Source organism: Triticum urartu, chromosome 3, assembly GCF_003073215.2.
Source record: "Triticum urartu cultivar G1812 chromosome 3, Tu2.1, whole genome shotgun sequence".
Classification (NCBI taxonomy): domain Eukaryota; kingdom Viridiplantae; phylum Streptophyta; class Magnoliopsida; order Poales; family Poaceae; genus Triticum; species Triticum urartu.
In genome coordinates this window covers 717680962-717698574 of record NC_053024.1, presented here as the reverse complement: position 1 = coordinate 717698574, position 17613 = coordinate 717680962, and the positions used below count along the sequence as shown (strand labels likewise).

General features: G+C 49.0%; 1 protein-coding gene across 1 annotated transcript; it reads right to left on the bottom strand.

The window, feature by feature from the left end:
• Nucleotides 1–10930: 10930 nt before the first annotated feature.
• LOC125547277 lies at nucleotides 10931–16424 on the bottom strand. Its single transcript, XM_048711220.1, has 4 exons — nucleotides 16047–16424; nucleotides 14668–14934; nucleotides 11948–12141; nucleotides 10931–11054 (listed from the first exon to the last, which is right to left on the bottom strand). The coding sequence occupies exons 1-4, from the start codon at nucleotides 16389–16391 to the stop codon at nucleotides 10931–10933; spliced, it is 930 nt and encodes a 309-aa protein (XP_048567177.1). The 5' UTR covers nucleotides 16392–16424.
• Between the last annotated feature and the right edge of the window lie 1189 nt (nucleotides 16425–17613).

The following is a 17613-nucleotide window of genomic DNA, read 5'->3' as shown; positions in this document are numbered from 1 at the left end:
GCTATGGAAGATTTCTGTCAACGAGAACATATCCGGCTTGATGTTTCGGCGGTAGCTCATCCTCAATCCAATGGTCAAGCTGAAAGAGCCAATCAGGAGATCTTGAAAGGTATAAAACCTCGGCTCATGGTCCCCTTACAGCGGACGCCGGGTTGTTGGGTGGAGGAATTACCCTCTGTGATTTGGAGCATCAACACTACACCTAACAGATCTATGGGTTATACACCTTTCTTCATGGTTTACGGAGCAGAGGCGGTCCTTCCAAGTGACATCCATCATGACTCGCCCCGAGTGGCGGCTTACGTTGAGGCTGATAATGAACAAGCTCGTCAGGATGCACTTGATTTGTTGGATGAGAAGCGAGATTTGGCAATAGCCCGCTCGGCGATTTACCAACAGGACCTGCGCCGTATCACAGCCGCTGGGTTAGATCCAGAACCTTTCAGGAAGGTGACTTAGTGCTCCGGCTCATCCAGGATCAATCCGATATGCACAAGCTATCCCCCCCTTGGGAAGGACCCTTTGTGGTCAGCAAGAACCTGAACAATGGGTCATATTACCTCATCGATGTTCGAGAGCACAAAGACTCACGTAAGTCGGAAGAGGAGACCCGCCGGCCATGGAATATCGCTCATCTTCAGCCTTACTACACTTGAGCCACCGGCTCTCAGGATGTACATATTTTAAGATGTATATATTATGAAAGACAATAAAGCAGGACCTCTGTCCTTTTCATCCTCAAAACTTTACATGTCTTCTTTATTATATTGTTGAAACAACCAACAGGGAGCAGATCATATTTGAATCCGGCTTTCCCTTTGGTACGGCTTATGATCATTTCTGAATCTAGCCATGATCACTTGCGGCTTCCTGTTCAAACATAGGTTGTATTCGAACCAAAGAGAACATAGTTGTCGATACCCTCTTGATCGGCATACTGCCAAGCTCACTAGGGGGCTTCTTGATCGTAGCCGAATCATAGCTCAACCCCTTTGAGTCTGACGTGAATCGTATTCGAATCAGCGTCATTAAACAACTTTCAAGGTCACTTGGGGGCTTCCTGTTCAAACATAGGTCGTATTCGAACCTATGTAATAAAGTCGTGAACAATATTCATTTGAGTGTTAATGAATCTGAAGTATGGCATTCACGTCTTTGCCACATTAGTTTCGGTGTTATGACGCGGCTAGCAAAATCGAATTTAATCCCGAGTTTCACTTTAGCCAAAGGTTCTAAGTGCCATTCGTGTGTGCAATCTAAGCAACCTTGTAAGCCTCACAAGGCAGCAGAGGAGAGACACTTGGCGCCACTGGAACTCATACATTCTGATCTTTGTGAGATGAATGGTGTGTTGACTAAAGGTGGAAAGAAATATTTCATGACTTTGATAGATGATTCCACTAGATATTGCTATGTGTATCTGTTAAATACTAAAGATGAGGCTCTACACTACTTCAAAATCTATAAGGCAGAAGTTGAGAATCAACTTGAAAAGAAAATTAAACGAGTCCGGTCAGATCGTGGTGGAGAGTACTTCTCGAAAGAGTTTGATGCCTTTTGTGCGGAACACGGCATTATTCACGAGAGGACGCCGCCCTACTCACCCCAGTCAAACGGGGTTGCCGAGTGGAAAAACCGTACTCTAACTGATTTGGTTAACACCATGTTAGATACGTCGGGTTTATCCAAGGCATGGTGGGGGGAGGCTATAATGACATCCTATCATGTCCTGAATAAAGTTCCGACAAAGGATAACGAGATCACTCCTTATGAGAAGTGGACCAAGAGAAGGACAACACTCTCGTACTTACGTACCTGGGGCTGCTTGGCGAAAGTTAATGTGCCGATCCCCAAAAAGCGTAAGCTTGGACCAAAGACTGTGGACTGTGTTAATTTGGGCTACGCTATGAATAGTGTTGGCTATAGATTTCTAGTAGTGAAATCTGAGGTACCTGACATGAAAGTCGGTACAATTATGGAGTCTAAAGATGCTACATTCTTTGAGGACATTTTTCCCATGAGAGATGTACAAAGCACTTCTAGACAGGAATCTGAGGAGACTCCTGAACCTGCCATTCCGATGGAATATTATAATCAAACACATGATGAAAATCCTGAGGAGGATAATGAGGAATCCCTTGGTAGGGGCAAGAGACAAAGGACTGTAAGGACCTTTGGTGATGATTTCTTCATATACCTCGTGGAGGATAATCCCACTTCTATTTCAGAAGCGTATGCATCTCCAGAAGCTGACTACTGGAAGGATGCGGTCCGTAGCGAGATGGATTCCATCATGGCTAACGGGACTTGGGAGCTTACTAAACGTCCTTATGGTTGCAAACCATTGGGATGCAAGTGGGTGTTCAAGAAGAAGCTTAGGCCCGATGGTACGATAGAAAAGTACAAGGCTAGGCTTGTGGCCAAGGGCTACGCCCAGAAAGAAGAAGAATATTTCTTCGACACTTATTCACCTGTGGCCAGACTGACCACCATTCGAGTATTACTCTCGTTGGCGGCCTCGCATGGTCTTCTCATTCATCAGATGGATGTTAAGACGGCTTTCCTGAACGGAGAGCTAAAGGAGGAAATCTATATGCAATAGCCTGATGGCTTTGTGATGGATGGTCAGGAAGAAAAGGTGTGTAAGTTGGTGAAATCGTTGTATGGCCTGAGACAAGCGCCTAAGCAATGGCATGACAAGTTTAATGAAACGTTGACATCTGTTGGCTTTGTTGTTAATGAGGCTGACAAATGTGTATACTATCGCTATGGTGGGGGCGAAGGAGTTATGCTGTGTTTGTATGTTGATGACATACTGATATTTGGGACTAATCTCAAGTTAATCGAGGAGGTTAAGTCTTTCCTATCTCAGAACTTTGAGATGAAGGACCTTGGAGTGGCTGATGTTATCTTGAACATCAAGCTATTGAGAGATGATGAGGGTGGGATTACACTTTTGCAATCCCATTATGTTGAGAAGGTGTTGAGTCGTTTTGGATATTCGGACTGCAAACCATCTCAAACACCATATGATTCTAGTGTGCTGATTCGAAAGTCTAAAGGCACAGCTATAGATCAATTGAGATACTCTCAGATTGTTGGTTCACTACAGTATCCAGTGAGCGCAACGAGGCCTGACATCGCATTTGCTATTAGCAAACTGAGCCGATTTGTTTCCAAACCGGGTGATGTACATTGGCGTGCTCTTGAGAGAGTTATGCGCTATCTGAAAGGTACTATGAACTATGGACTTCACTATACCGGATACCCGTCGGTACTTGAAGGGTATAGTGATGCGAATTGGATCTCTGATGCTGATGAGATGAAGGCCACAACTGGGTATATATTTACTCTTGGAGGTGGTGCTGTTTCCTGGAAGTCTTGCAAGCAAACGATCTTAACAAGATCGACAATGGAAGCAGAATTAACAGCATTAGACACATCGGGTGGCGAAGCAGAATGGCTTCGAGATCTGTTGATGGACTTGCCAGTGGTTGAGAAGCCCGTTCCGGCCATCCTTATGAACTGTGACAATCAAACAGTTATTGTCAAAGTGAAGAGTTCAAAGGACAACATGAAGTCCAACAAACACATAAGAATGAGATTGAAAGCTGTCAGAAAATTGAGGAACTCCGGAGTGATAGCGTTGGATTATATTCAAACGGCTAAGAATCTGGCAGATCCCTTTACTAAAGGGCTATCACGTGTTGTGATAGACAACGCATCAAGGAAGATGGGTATGAGACCCACATGAGTTGCCATGGTAGTAACCCAACCTATGTGATCGGAGATCCCGTGAAGTAGGACCTGGGAAAACAAGCCAGTGGTGAACTGAGGAGAGTAACTTTACTAACCCACTCCGTTGGAGATGCAATACTCTCGAAAACTGTATGGAAGGATGACTACTGTCTTAATGTGTTCCAAGGCTTATATGCATAAGCAAGATGCTATTCTACAGAGCGATCTTTGGAGGAACACACCTATATGAGTCCGACTGCTGGTCACAGTCTATGAGATTGGGGTGATCTCTAGCAAGCTCATGAACAGGCCAGGAGTGTGACTAATATACTCCACCCGAGGGGTCGGCCTTCGGCAGCCTCGTATCAGTGAGACTTGTGGTGAAACTTCTTGACGCCAAACTGACAATTCAAGGCATAGTCCATTGTTCAGTTGTGAAGGAGTTTAACTACTTGGTTTAGGTGGAGCTCAACCTTAATCGGTCTCCACTGAGATGCTGGTATATCAAAACAGCGTTTGGAACAAAGGACAAACTGGGCCCCTGAGATCTGGTGGGGGATTGTTGAAATATGAGATGGGCCTAGAGCCTATATGACAATTTCAGATTTGATCTCTAAGGGCTCATGTAGGTGGCATGACAAGGTGGTGGGAAGTTTAGTCCCACCCCGGAAGTGGAAGGAGAGTTGGAGTGATTTATAAGGGATTCTCTTCCTCATGCTATTGGAGCTTGAGAAGAGGTGAGGCCCTCGCGCACTCCTCCTCCTCCGCTCGCCTCGCCAGGCCACGCCTCGTCACGACGCGACGCGGGTTGCGGGATTGAGCCGAGCCGAGCTCACTCCTATGTGCTTCTTTTTGCCGGCCAGGAACGGAAAGTCTTTGACAGGTGGGGCCACGATCTGAGACGTCGGATCGTGGGCTACCGACTTGGACGTGGGTTCAGCCCACGTCTCTCCACGCGCAGCCGCACATATATATGTGGGGCGCTGCCAACCCTAGCCGCTACGAAATAGAACGCATCCCCACCTCCACGCCCGCGTCGTTCCTCTGCTGCTGCTGCCGCCGGCAACTCCGTCCCGTTCACCGCGTACACGGTTGACGGGAGAGCAGGCCTCCGAAACCCCGCCTCTCCAGATCCTGTACGGGAGAGGGGCGATTAGGTTTTTGGGTAGCGACTACGCGACTGCTCGCTTCTGTTCATCTACGTCCACATCACCATGTCGACCGACGCCGACCGTGCCGCCGCTGAGAAGGCCGAGGCCGACAAGAAGGCCGCTGAGGATGCCGCGGCTACTGCCGCCGCATGGCCAATAGGAGGGTATACATCGTTTATCCCTCTCATGTTTCTTTTTGTTGTAGCAGTACGAGCGATATGCGTAGATGTTTCTACTATATACATAGTACATGCTCTGTTAGATCGTAATCAGTATATTATCAATACTGTCAATGTCATGCTCATGATTTATTCATGGATTAATTTAATCGGAAAACTGCCTATTTTCTTATCAGTCGGTAGATTTACAACTACATTTGCGCGTGGTTGGTGGACACGCAGATGCAAGCAAGCCAACAATAGATATGGCCATGCAATTGTACTTGTACTTGTGTTTTGTGTACGACCCCCGCGGTCGGCAACTATGGAAACCGGTGGACATCCATGAAATGCAACTGTAGTTGCGGCTGCCCGCGGAAGGTGCACGTGGCGTTGAGAAAAGACAAAGAAAAAAAACGTAAAATTAATTAAATAGGAAAAAAATTGGGACGAAAGGAGTAAGAGCGTCTACACGCAAATCCGACCATCAAACACCCGTGGACATGTCCAGACGCGTCTGCGAACAATGACCGGTCACACCTCAAATAATTGATTCCACAACCGGATATCTCAAATTGGAAACCTCGCAAAGCCCGACCGGCTTCGCCGTGCCATGTCCGAAGGCCGGCTGCGCTCTTCAGAGTGTTGGTCCGGTCGCCAGCCAGGTAGAGTAGGCCATGGGACACGGCCCGGCTCACGGGACTCAAGGAGTCACCGTCTCCCATGCCCTACTCTTCCTCGTTGGAGCCCGGAACACTGACGGTGCCGGTGGATGCCAGATCGATGATGGATCCGTCCTGAGAGGAGCCGACGACATCCACCACAAGATGGTTGCGGCGCAGGGTTGCAAGCTATCCGTCCGGGCGCCGGAGAATGCGACTCTGCCTCTCAAACGTCCGTTGTCATGAGGGTTGCCGCCGTCTCCTGCGCTCGCTACCTCACACGGCAGGCACGACACGCCATGTTAGCGCCCGACGACGTCCATGCATTCACCTCCTGCTCGGCGCACCAACGGAAGGGTTGCGCGTCCACCACAACGCTCTGACACCAGACGGACCGCAATGCCTCCGATAAGACAGCGGCAGCACACCTCGCGGCGGATCCAGGCGCCATTTGCACAGACGCGATGGATTCCCATCGCAAAGAGTCTGACTGCTGCCGTCGGGCGGCCTCCTCCTGGGAGCGGCGGAGCGTAAGCCGGACAGCCATCTCCTTCTCGGGGTTGCACGGGATGAGCTCGGGGTCGACGGATCAGGAGGAGTAGGACTCGGGTCCGCTTCCAGCCATGCCAGAGAAGGCCGGAGATGGGCGGACGAGAGCTTGGGTGGCGGAGGGAAGTGTAGTGAAGTGGCTAGGGTTTGGTCCGAGGAGCGGATGGGGAGAAATATATGTGGGGTCGGGTGGGTCGGGTCCGACACGACGAACACGTCAGGGCGCCCCCAATTCTGCCTTATATTTGGACTAAATATGAGGGGTGCCGGTCCGTCCGGGTGTTTGAGGCGCCTGGGTTGCTTTTTGCGTGACCACGCCATCCGCCCGTGTGTTTGAGGCACCCGGTTGTAGGTGCTCTGATAGATAGGCAGCCGGCCCATAGGCCGGGCAAAAGGGGCGACCGCCCCGGGCCCCAAGAGGGGAGGGGCCCAACTAAAACTTACACTAGTAAGATTTTTGGTAAGCACAAAACTGCAGCGAGAGGAGTGGCTAGAGGGCAGATCGGGATCATCTGCAGGCCAGGAGGAAGGAAAAGCCTGGTCGGCACTTTGGAATATACCTATACTCTCGAAGATCAAACTATTCATCTGGCATTTGGCACGGCATTCGCTGCATACCACGGATGTGTTACACCACAGGAATATGGCAACCCAGGGCACATGTCCTTTGTGTGGATGCCAAGACTCGTGGCGGCACACTTTGATCTCCTGTACTATGTCGAGGTGTGTGTGGGCACTATTGGATGCAGATGTGCTGCTAGCGATGGCAGAACTAGAAGAACCAAGTGCAAAGAGATGGCTGTTTGAATTATACAGCAGGATGGATCACTCCAAGTTTACAACAATGGTTGTCACACTTTGAGCGATTTGGTATGCTCGGCGAAAAGCTGTGTACGAGGCAATCTTTCAAGCGCCGCACCAAACTATTTCTTTTGTGAACAACTTCCTTGCGGACTTGCAACATATCCCTAAGGTGAACATGATGGTGAGCATGTCAGCACGGGCGGCCAGGACTCAACGCTTGCTCGCTTCGGGAACCGACACTGTCAAAGTGAATGGTGATGGAGCAGTAGCTCGGAGCAGAAGGGCGAAGCTGTGGCTGCACTATGTCGAGATGAGAATGGCAACTACCTGGGGTCTTCGACAGTGTTCTACGAAGGTGTCATTGATCCAATAGTCTTAGAAACCTTTTCTTACTGAGAGGGACTAGCTTTGGCAGAAGATCTGGATGTTCATGATGTGGTTCTGGCTTCCGATTGCGAAGGAGTAGTTAATGACATCAACTGGGGAACAAGTGGACCGAACGCAGCAATCACACATGAAATAATAGCTTGTAGTTCTGGTTTTTCTTCTTGCAAGTTTATTTTTTAGTGTAGAAACTTCAATTTGGAGGCTCACAATCTCGCAAAGTATGCATATAATCTAGGCATAGGTAGAGATGTGTGGTTGGACAATCCTCATAACCTAACTATTATACCTATGAACATGTCTCTGAATCAATAAAGCTTGCGAGATCTCTCCAAAAAAAGAGTATACATTACATCTGGAATATTATTCAATGGATAAAATAGAGTCGCCTCAATTAGCATAAGCATAAGTTCACACCACATACTGATAAGTTATACCACGCTTAGGCAAACCAATCCGAGTGCGGAGTTGAGTTCAAATACATTAGTCTCTCTTTTACAATGCATGTCTTAGTATCATAATGAAAATTATGATATATCGATTTCAATGTTTAAACCAATGCACAATTTTTAATTTGATAAACGTCTAGGCATCTGATTTGCACCAAAGTAAACCAAGTGAATCTGGACGAGCACATTAGGTAATCGAATCATGCGTAAAAGTATAATCAACAACATTTTTGGTTCTTCGAATTACTGAACCTATCATGCAGGCCACATTTTCTATGCCCTAGAAGTTTCCATGAATATGACCACCTAATATACACTAGAAATTGCTATAAAAATATTTGTTGGTATGTCTATAATTTATAAATCTCTATCATAATATTCAATATAACATGAAAAGATATATGAACACACGCATGTATATGCAAATGTGTATACACTACACCGTTTATGCAATATAAGAAAAATAAATATGAAAGATTGTCTTAACAGTAAAGAAAAGTTTTGGTACATCATAAATTTTTCATTTTGTAAAATTAAAATATTCAATTATATACATTACAGATGCATACCAAATAATAATATAAATGTTATTTGAAAACATTTTATGTGGCTAAGTAATAAAAAATATTAATTACAATTGTAATATGATACACTTAGTTTAAAATAAGTATAAAAGTTTAATATGAAAAACAATTATTTTACATCGCCCCGGGCCCAAAAATATATTGGACCAGCCCTGTAGATAGGAAATAGGAAAACTAAAATTTAAAAAGAAAAATAGAAAAACATGCTGCGGCATTTGATTTAACACTTGGAAACCAGTTTGAAAATTGAACACGACGTGCTGACCGGTCAATAGAGCAATTATTATCTTGCCCGAAACGGGCCTGTGTGTCTTCGTAGTAGAGAAAGTTAAGGGGAGGCAAGCTGGTTCAAGAATCACACTTTTCCCTTGGTATCGCCGGACTCCTCTTTCTCTCCGGCGGCAGGCGGCAGCGGCATCCCCAGCTCCACCGATGGCGGGCGCCCCTGACCCTTTGCAACCTCTGCCGCCGGATCCAGTTGCAGGTAAAGCAATTGCCTCCTTTTTGCTCACGCCGCCGCGCCGTCCATCACCGGCCAGTGCCATAGCCGAGCGATGGCAAGAAGCTGCAGGGGAGGGGACAAGGGGTGAGGTCGACGCCACAAGGGAGCGCACGGTCGACATGTGGTGGGGAACTGGCTGGCCGCTGACCGACTGGTGCCCTTCACGACATTGTCTCTTTTCCGACGCCGCGGCGCCGGCCATTGGTGGCCGGATTACCTAAAGTTGTGGTCTTTACGACCCCGAACATTAGCAATCGCTCGCCGCCGGTCTCATGAGGTGGGGAACCGGCGGAGATTTTCTTGCTTTAAAGCCGTCGTCTTTACGGCCCCGGACATTAGCAACTGCTCGCCGCCGCCGCGCGCGTGAGTTAAGTGACGTTTGGACCGAGCGTCTTGTCAAGTCGGCCGTCTACAGAGCAGGAAAGGGCCTTGATCTAGGCAAAGGCCCATGCCCAACAGAAGGATTAGGGGGGGGGGGGGGGGGGGGGGGGGGGTTGAGGGACATCGACCGGCAGGCATCGCCATTGCTGCCATCTGGATGAGCCAATGCTGCCTTCGCGCTCTGCTTACCACCCCTGCTAATGTTACAGTAGATCCTTAGCCTACTGCTGATGCTGGAGATATCACCAATTTCATGTCCCTCTGCTAGTTTGGCAGCAGCCACAGCACTTCATACATACATACCTATGGTTTTCTGTTGGTACTAGTAAAAACAGGGGACTCTGCTCTTACATCTAAACCAAGGCATGTCTACCATTACAAAAATTAGTCAAATTGCTTTTAGCATAATCATGTTGAAATTGCTTCAATTTTCTGCTACTGGGTCAGCAAACTGACCTGATTATATATGCATATTTACTGTATGTATGTATTACATAGAAAATGAAGTACTGATGCCCCAAGATCTAAGTGATGTTTGTTTGTTGCAGTAAACTTTCATAACTGAGTGACTAATTAACTATTCATTTTGTTTCCAACAGTAAAAGCCATTAGGGATTTCTACCGTGAACAGGGGCCAATCAAAGGCAACGTTAAATTAGAACCCTGTGATGATGACGTGGTCCTTGATTTTGATCACACAACAATGATGTTCCAGAAGTGCACGTACCAAGTTGGTACCTTGAAATTTACAAGATTCATCAAGAGGGGGCTCGCAAGTTCTAAGGACTGGGCTCACAACTACCATTTTGTCAGTGCTTTGCGACATCCGGCTGCAATGCAAGTGGAGAATTTCTTCCACCCAGAGTGTGTGGTCGTTTCTGAAGTGAATGGGTCGTTCGACAAATGGCTGAATACCATAGAAACCCCAGAACTGTTCACTGAGGAAGGCGATATGCGCCCCATCCTAAAAAAAATGGTGAAGTAAGTTTTGCCTTACACCCTGCAACATATGCCTTCCGTTTTTTATGTAGTTGTTAACCTTCTTCTTGTTGCCCTATGTAGCCAGCTAGCAGGCCTGCTCGAAAGTATAATTGCCGACGGAAAGTGCCCTCAAGAACTTTCAATGAAAGACCTGTACATCAAGCTAGTACAAAGTTAAATGACCTTTAACAAGTCAATCAACTGAGACACGGACATGATATAATTCAGAAGCAATTCAAAAGTCAACTAATTTCAGCAGCCAAAGTTACCGGCACGTGATTGTTAAACAATACTCCCTCCGTCCCAAAATAAGTGTCTTGAGCTTAGTACAAATTTGTACTAGAGCTAGTACAAAGTTGAGACACTTATCTTGGGACGGAGGGAGTACAAGGTAACATTCCTTTGAGCCCTGGAAAGCTCCCTGCGGTCACAGAAATCATGATATGTTTATCTTCTAATGCTGAACCTCAGCTTTAAAACTAAGGCAATCAGGGAGGTTCAAGAACCAAGTGGGATACACTTCATAGCACTTCACCCCGAGTTAAGGTTACATACGAAATGGCTAAGAACCAATCTATTTTAAGGGATCACTCATTAAAATCAGCAGCTAGACTAGTCCAGAGTTTGAATAAACATAAAAAACTGGGAAACAGGAAATATGTATGATAACGTGAGCGGTACTCATCGTGATAGCAGTACAGGTTTCCACTCCTACCAGGCAGCTACAAAAAAGAAAGGGACAAGAATCAGATGACACGTCCAAAAAGGCACAAAAGTGCAGATACTTAATGGCTACAGTGTGGTGAGATGACATGCTTTTGTCTATAGAAGTAACTGACTAAAGATCCACATTTTTTTCCTTCTAGTATAGTCTAGCTTGCTAGAAATAGTACCGTATAATTAAATGACCTTTAACAACTCAATCCACTGAGACACTGACATGATATAATTCAGAAGCAATTCAAACATCAACAAATTTCAGCAGCCAGTGTTACCGGCGAAATGAAAGAGATAAGAAGTTTGAAAATAGCAATGTTTGTGAAAACATCCAAGGTGAGCCTTGGACTGCTCCCTACAGTCATAGAAATCATGCTAGTTTTATCTTCTAATGCTGAACCTCAGCTTTAAAACTAAGGCAATGAAGGAGGTTCATGAATCAAGTGGGATACCCTTCCTAGCATTTCACCCCGAGTTAACGTTACATATGAAATGAATAAGAATTAAGAACCAACCGATTTTAAGGGATCACTCATTAAAAGTAGCAGGAAGGCTTGCCCAAAGTTTGAATAAACACAAAAAAACAGGCCAACTTTTCAAATCCGACACCCCAAGTACTAGCATCCATCAGTAGCTACAAAGCAAGGGCTCAATCATCATCACCATCCTCTATTAAGAATAAGCTGTTCAAAAACAGTTTTAACTCATACCATAAACCCATGGCTCAATTTTCTATACTAACGTTGCAGCTGTGGTTAGAGTCAATGAAGCAAAATGAACTACCTCATTGATTGCCGGTTTTCACAGTGTGTATTGAAATGGTTTCTGAACACCCATGGTTATGATAACCAAACTAGTCAATCGGATGACTAAATGTAGATATAGACAGTACACTTAGAAAATTACGAGGGACAATCCGTTGGTAGTCATTCAATTCAATGTTGCAGGTGTCTTCACGATGGATGTACCACTCAAAACTTTCATCATCCTCCAACCTCTCAAAGTACGACTCGTTAAGAAGTTCATCATCGGTGTATTCTTCTGGTTCCTTGAGCTCACATGCGCACTCCGGATTCACAAGCTACACATAGATGATAAAAACACGGGATAAAATCACCACGCATAACAAACGAGAAGACTGAATCAGCTACTATGGCACACATGTATAAACTTTAAGACATAGCTACTATGGCACACATGTATAAACTTTAAGACATGCACGGTGACTGATTGATACAGCATGTAGGTACCTTGTAATAGAAGCGACGATAAGCGATGCAAGGCGCGCTTCTATCTTGTTTGTGTTCCTCCGTGTCAAATAAAGTGGCAGGTTAGTACGAGGAATAGGAATGTTGGAATGCAAACGTTGGGCAAAACGGGTTTCGTCCTCCTCGCTGATGAGGAAGTCCGGCCCGAAGCAATCCTGGCTTGTTTCTTGTGCTGAATCTGTTTTGGGCAGTAGCTCCATGTCTGTGGCAGGAGAAATCGGATCTTGGCACCCTTGGATGGTGCCCTCCATGTCTCCATGGTCTTCCTCGCTGATAAGGGGGTCCGGCCCGTAGCTTTCTTCTTGTGCCGAATCTGTTCTGAGCAGCAGCTCCATGTCTGTCGCATGAGGAATCCGATCTGGGCCCCTTGGATGGTGTCCTCCATGTCTGTGGCATGAGAAATTGGATCTCCATGGTCTTGGGCAGTGGCAGGAGCATCGGAAGATGATGGGGGCAGGTGCTGCGGCGCCTCTTCTCCCCTGTCCACGCCTTGTTTGCCTCATCTCCATCATCGGCCAGTTGGCCAATCTGGACGGGCAGCATCTCGATCGAACGATATGACGGCGAGGCGAGCTGGGCGGCGGCGTCGTTCTGCTGGTGTAGCTGGACGTGGCGGGAGGCGAGTGTAGCCGGCAGAGGACGGGGTCGGGGGGGTGGGAGGCAGCGGCGGCGGGAGGTGGGTGGCGACGGCGGCGGCGTGAAACCCTAGGCACTTGTCGAGACGGTAGGTGGCAGAGGACGTGGTCGGGGTTCGGGGAGGGGCGGCGGGTGTGGATGGGCGGCGGCGGTGGGAGGCGGCGGCGCGGCGGGGGAGCGGCGGCGGCGTGAAACCCTAGGTAGCCACTTGTCGAGAGATTGAAGGGAGAAGCAGAGCGTGCGGGCTCTTGTTTGTTTGGGGCACTGGGCACTCGGTGGCAGGCCAACGTAAATTTGCTGCAAATCGAAGGGTTTTCTAACGGAATATGTTTCATCTCTAGCACAAATTCAGTGGAATTGTCAGAGGGCAGTGCTACGCATCCGCTAGATGATAAACCGATTAAACCAGCCAACCGAGGACCAGATAAACCAGAGGGCTGGATTTGCTACTTGGCACACAAGTACAAATTGTAAGACATACGTGAATTGAAGTGAGCGGTGACTGATTGATACAGCATGTAGGTACCTTGTAATAAGCGATGCGAAGGCGTGCAAGGCGCGCTTCTATGTTGTCTTCTTCCTACCATGTAATATAAAGTGGCAGGTTAGTACGAGGAATAGGAATGTTGGAAGCAAACGTTGGGCAAAACGGGTTTCGTCCTCCTCGCTGATGAGGAAGTCCGGCCCGAAGCAATCCTGGCTTGTTTCTTGTGCTGAATCTGTTTTGGGCAGCAGCTCCATGTCTGTGGCATGAGAAATCGGATCTTGGCACCCTTGGATGGTGCCCTCCATGTCTCCATGGTCTTCCTCGCTGATAAGGGAGTCCGGCCCGTAGCTTTCTTCTTGTGCCGAATCTGTTCTGAGCAGCAGCTCCATGTCTGTCGCATGAGGAATCCGATCTTGGGCCCCTTGGATGGTGTCCTCCATGTCTGTGGCATGAGAAATTGGGTCTCCATGGTCTTGGGCAGTGGCAGGAGCATCGGAAGATGATGGGGGCAGGTGCTTGCGGCGCCTCTTCTCCCCTGTCCACGCCTTGTTTGCCTCATCTCCCTTGTTTGCCTCATCTCCATCATCGGCCAGTTGGCCAATCTGGACGGGCAGCATCTCGATCGAACGATATGACGGCGAGGCGAGCTGGGCGGCGGCGTCGTTCTGCTGGTGTAGCTGGACGTGGCGGGAGGCGAGTGTAGCCGGCAGAGGACGGGGTCGGGAGGGTGGGAGGCAGCGGCGGCGGGAGGTGGGTGGCGACGGTGGCGGCGTGAAACCCAAGGCACTTGTCGAGATGGTAGGTGGCAGAGGACGTGGTCGGGGTTCGGGGAGGGGCGGCGGTGTGGATGGGCCGCGGCGGCGGGCAGAGGCGGCGGTGTGAAACCCTAGGTAGCCACTTGTCGAGAGATGGAGGGGGAGAAGCAGAGCGTGCGGGCTCTTGTTTGTTTGGGGCACTGGGCACTCGGTGGCAGGCCAACGTAAATTTGATGGAAATCGAAGGGTTTTCTAACGGAATATGTTTCATCTCTAGCACAATCAGTGGAATTGTCAGAGGGCAGTGCTACGCATCCGCTAGATGATAAACCGATTAAACCAGCCAACCGAGGACCAGATAAACCAGAGGGCTGGATTTGCTACTATGGCACACAAGTACAAATTGTAAGACATATGTGAATTGAAGTGAGCCGTGACTGATTGATACAGCATGTAGGTACCTTGTAATAAGCGATGCGAAGGCGTGCAAGGCGCGCTTCTATCTTGTCTTCTTCCTCCCATGTAATATAAAGTGGCAGGTTAGTACGAGGAATAGGAATGTTGGAATGCAAACGTTGGGCAAAACGGGTTTCGTCCTCCTCGCTGATGAGGAAGTCCGGCCCGAAGCAATCCTGGCTTGTTTCTTGTGCTGAATCTGTTTTGGGCAGCAGCTCCATGTCTGTGTCATGAGAAATCGGATCTTGGCACCCTTGGATGGTGCCCTCCATGTCTCCATGGTCTTCCTCGCTGATAAGGGGGTCCGGCCCGTAGCTTTCTTCTTATGCCGAATCTGTTCTGAGCAGCAGCTCCATGTCTGTCGCATGAGGAATCCGATCTTGGGCCCCTTGGATGGTGTCCTCCATGTCTGTGGCATGAGAAATTGGGTCTCCATGGTCTTGGGCAGTGGCAGGAGCATCGGAAGATGATGGGGGCAGGTGCTTGCGGCGCCTCTTCTCCCCTGTCCACGCCTTGTTTGCCTCATCTCCATCATCGGCCAGTTGGCCAATCTGGACGGGCAGCATCTCGATCGAACGATATGACGGCAGGCGAGCTGGGCGGCGGCGTCGTTCTACTGGTGTAGCTGGACGTGGCGGGAGGCGAGTGTAGCCAGCAGAGGACGGGGTCGGGGGGGTGGGAGGCAGCGGCGGCGGGAGGTGGGTGGCGACGGCGGCGGCGTGAAACCCTAGGCACTTGTCGAGACGGTAGGTGGCAGAGGACGTGGTCGGGGTTCGGGGAGGGGCGGCTGTGTGGATGTGCGGCGACGGCGGTTGGAGGCGGCGGCGGCGTGAAACCCTAGGTAGCCACTTGTCGAGAGATTGAAGGGAGAAGCAGAGCGTGCGGGCTCTTGTTTGTTTGGGGCACTGGGCACTCGGTGGCAGGCCAACGTAAATATGCTGCAAATCGAAGGGTTTTCTAACGGAATATGTTTCATCTCTAGCACAAATTCAGTGGAATTTTCAGAGGGCAGTGCTACGCATCCGCTAGATGATAAACCGATTAAACCAGCCAACCGAGGACCAGATAAACCAGAGGGCTGGATTTGCTACTATGGCACACAAGTACAAATTGTAAGACATACGTGAATTGAAGTGAGCGGTGACTGATTGATACAGCATGTAGGTACCTTGTAATAAGCGATGCGAAGGCGTGCAAGGCGCGCTTCTATCTTGTCTTCTTCCTCCCATGTAATATAAAGTGGCAGGTTAGTACGAGGAATAGGAATGTTGGAATGCAAACGTTGGGCAAAACGGGTTTCGTCCTCCTCGCTGATGAGGAAGTCCGGCCCGAAGCAATCCTGGCTTGTTTCTTGTGCTGAATCTGTTTTGGGCAGCAGCTCCATGTCTGTGGCATGAGAAATCGGATCTTGGCACCCTTGGATGGTGCCCTCCATGTCTCCATGGTCTTCCTCGCTGATAAGGGAGTCCGGCCCGTAGCTTTCTTCTTGTGCCGAATCTGTTCTGAGCAGCAGCTCCATGTCTGTCGCATGAGGAATCTGATCTTGGGCCCCTTGGATGGTGTCCTCCATGTCTGTGGCATGAGAAATTGGATCTCCATGGTCTTGGGCAGTGGCAGGAGCATCGGAAGATGATGGGGGCAGGTGCTTGCGGCGCCTCTTCTCCCCTGTCCACGCCTTGTTTGCCTCATCTCCATCATCGGCCAGTTGGCCAATCTGGACGGGCAGCATCTCGATCGAACGATATGACGGCGAGGCGAGCTGGGCGGCGGCGTCTTCTGCTGGTGTAGCTGGACGTGGCGGGAGGCGAGTGTAGCCGGCAGAGGACGGGGTCGGGGGGGTGGGAGGCAGCGGCGGCGGGAGGTGGGTGGCGACGGCGGCGGCGTGAAACCCTAGGCACTTGTCGAGACGGTAGGTGGCAGAGGACGTGGTCGGGGTTCGGGGAGGGGCGGCGGTGTGGATGGGCGGCGGCGGCGGGCAGAGGCGGCGGCGTGAAACCCTAGGTAGCCACTTGTCGAGAGATGGAGGGGGAGAAGCAGAGCGTGCGGGCTCTTGTGTGTTTGGGGCACTGGGCACTCGGTGGCAGGCCAACGTAAATTTGATGGAAATCCAACGATTTTCTAAACGGAATATTTTTCATCTCTAGCACAAATTCAGTGGAATATTTAGAGGGCAGTGCTACGCGTTCGCTAGATGATAAATCGGTTAAACCGGCCGGCTCGGCAGTTGTCAACAGCCGTCCGATCAACCGCCCAGCCAACCAAGGACCTTTGCAACAGCTAGCTTGTTGCGCTCGGGGCTATGCAACAAGGGCCTTGTTGCAAAGGTCTGTCGAGACAGCATCGCTGCCCCGCCATGGCCTGAGCGCCGGAGCTGCCGTGCCTCCTTCGACCCAACACCTCGAGCAGTTGTCTCCACTCTGGCATGATGGCGACAAGCTCTCACACCAGGCACACTTGCGATGATTTTTGCAACCGAAGCTATGTTTCTGAAACAACATCGTGTTTGTGATGCTTGGCCTCGTATGCTCTCCAACGCCGGCCGCTCCACCGGCTCTACAAGCGGGGCTATGTTTTTGAAACAAGAACCATGTTGCAGAAGAAATTTTCTTCATCGTCGGTATTTTTTCATGAAATCGGACCTTTGTTGTTGAAACCTTTGGAAGCAATACGCTAGTCGCAAAAAATGACTCCACGAGACTTGTGGCTAGCGTGAGTGCTTAATCAAGAATCGATCCGACGGCTAATCAGGTGGCGGACGCTGTGTGTCCATCAACCAATTAAAAGGACATCATTTTCCATATTTAGGATCACCCATATATCTATATCTATATCTATTAGCAAAATGGCTCATCCGTTGCAACAGAACAAAAAATCATAGGGGATTTCACCCACGATGACCCTGTCAAATCAGTGCGAGCCAATATTTTGGCGGACAAATCTGCCACCCTGGT

Coding starts and splice junctions, on each gene's coding strand:
- LOC125547277 (XM_048711220.1), bottom strand. CDS start 16,391: ATGCTGCCCGTCCAGATTGGCCAACTGGCCGATGATGGAGATGAGGCA. Junction 14,935..16,046: donor CGATTTCTCATGCCACAGAC/ATGGAGCTGCTG, acceptor GACCATGGAGAC/ATGGAGGGCACCATCCAAGG. Junction 11,055..11,947: donor CGTAATTTTCTAAGTGTACT/GTCTATATCTAC, acceptor GCTGCCTGGTAG/GAGTGGAAACCTGTACTGCT.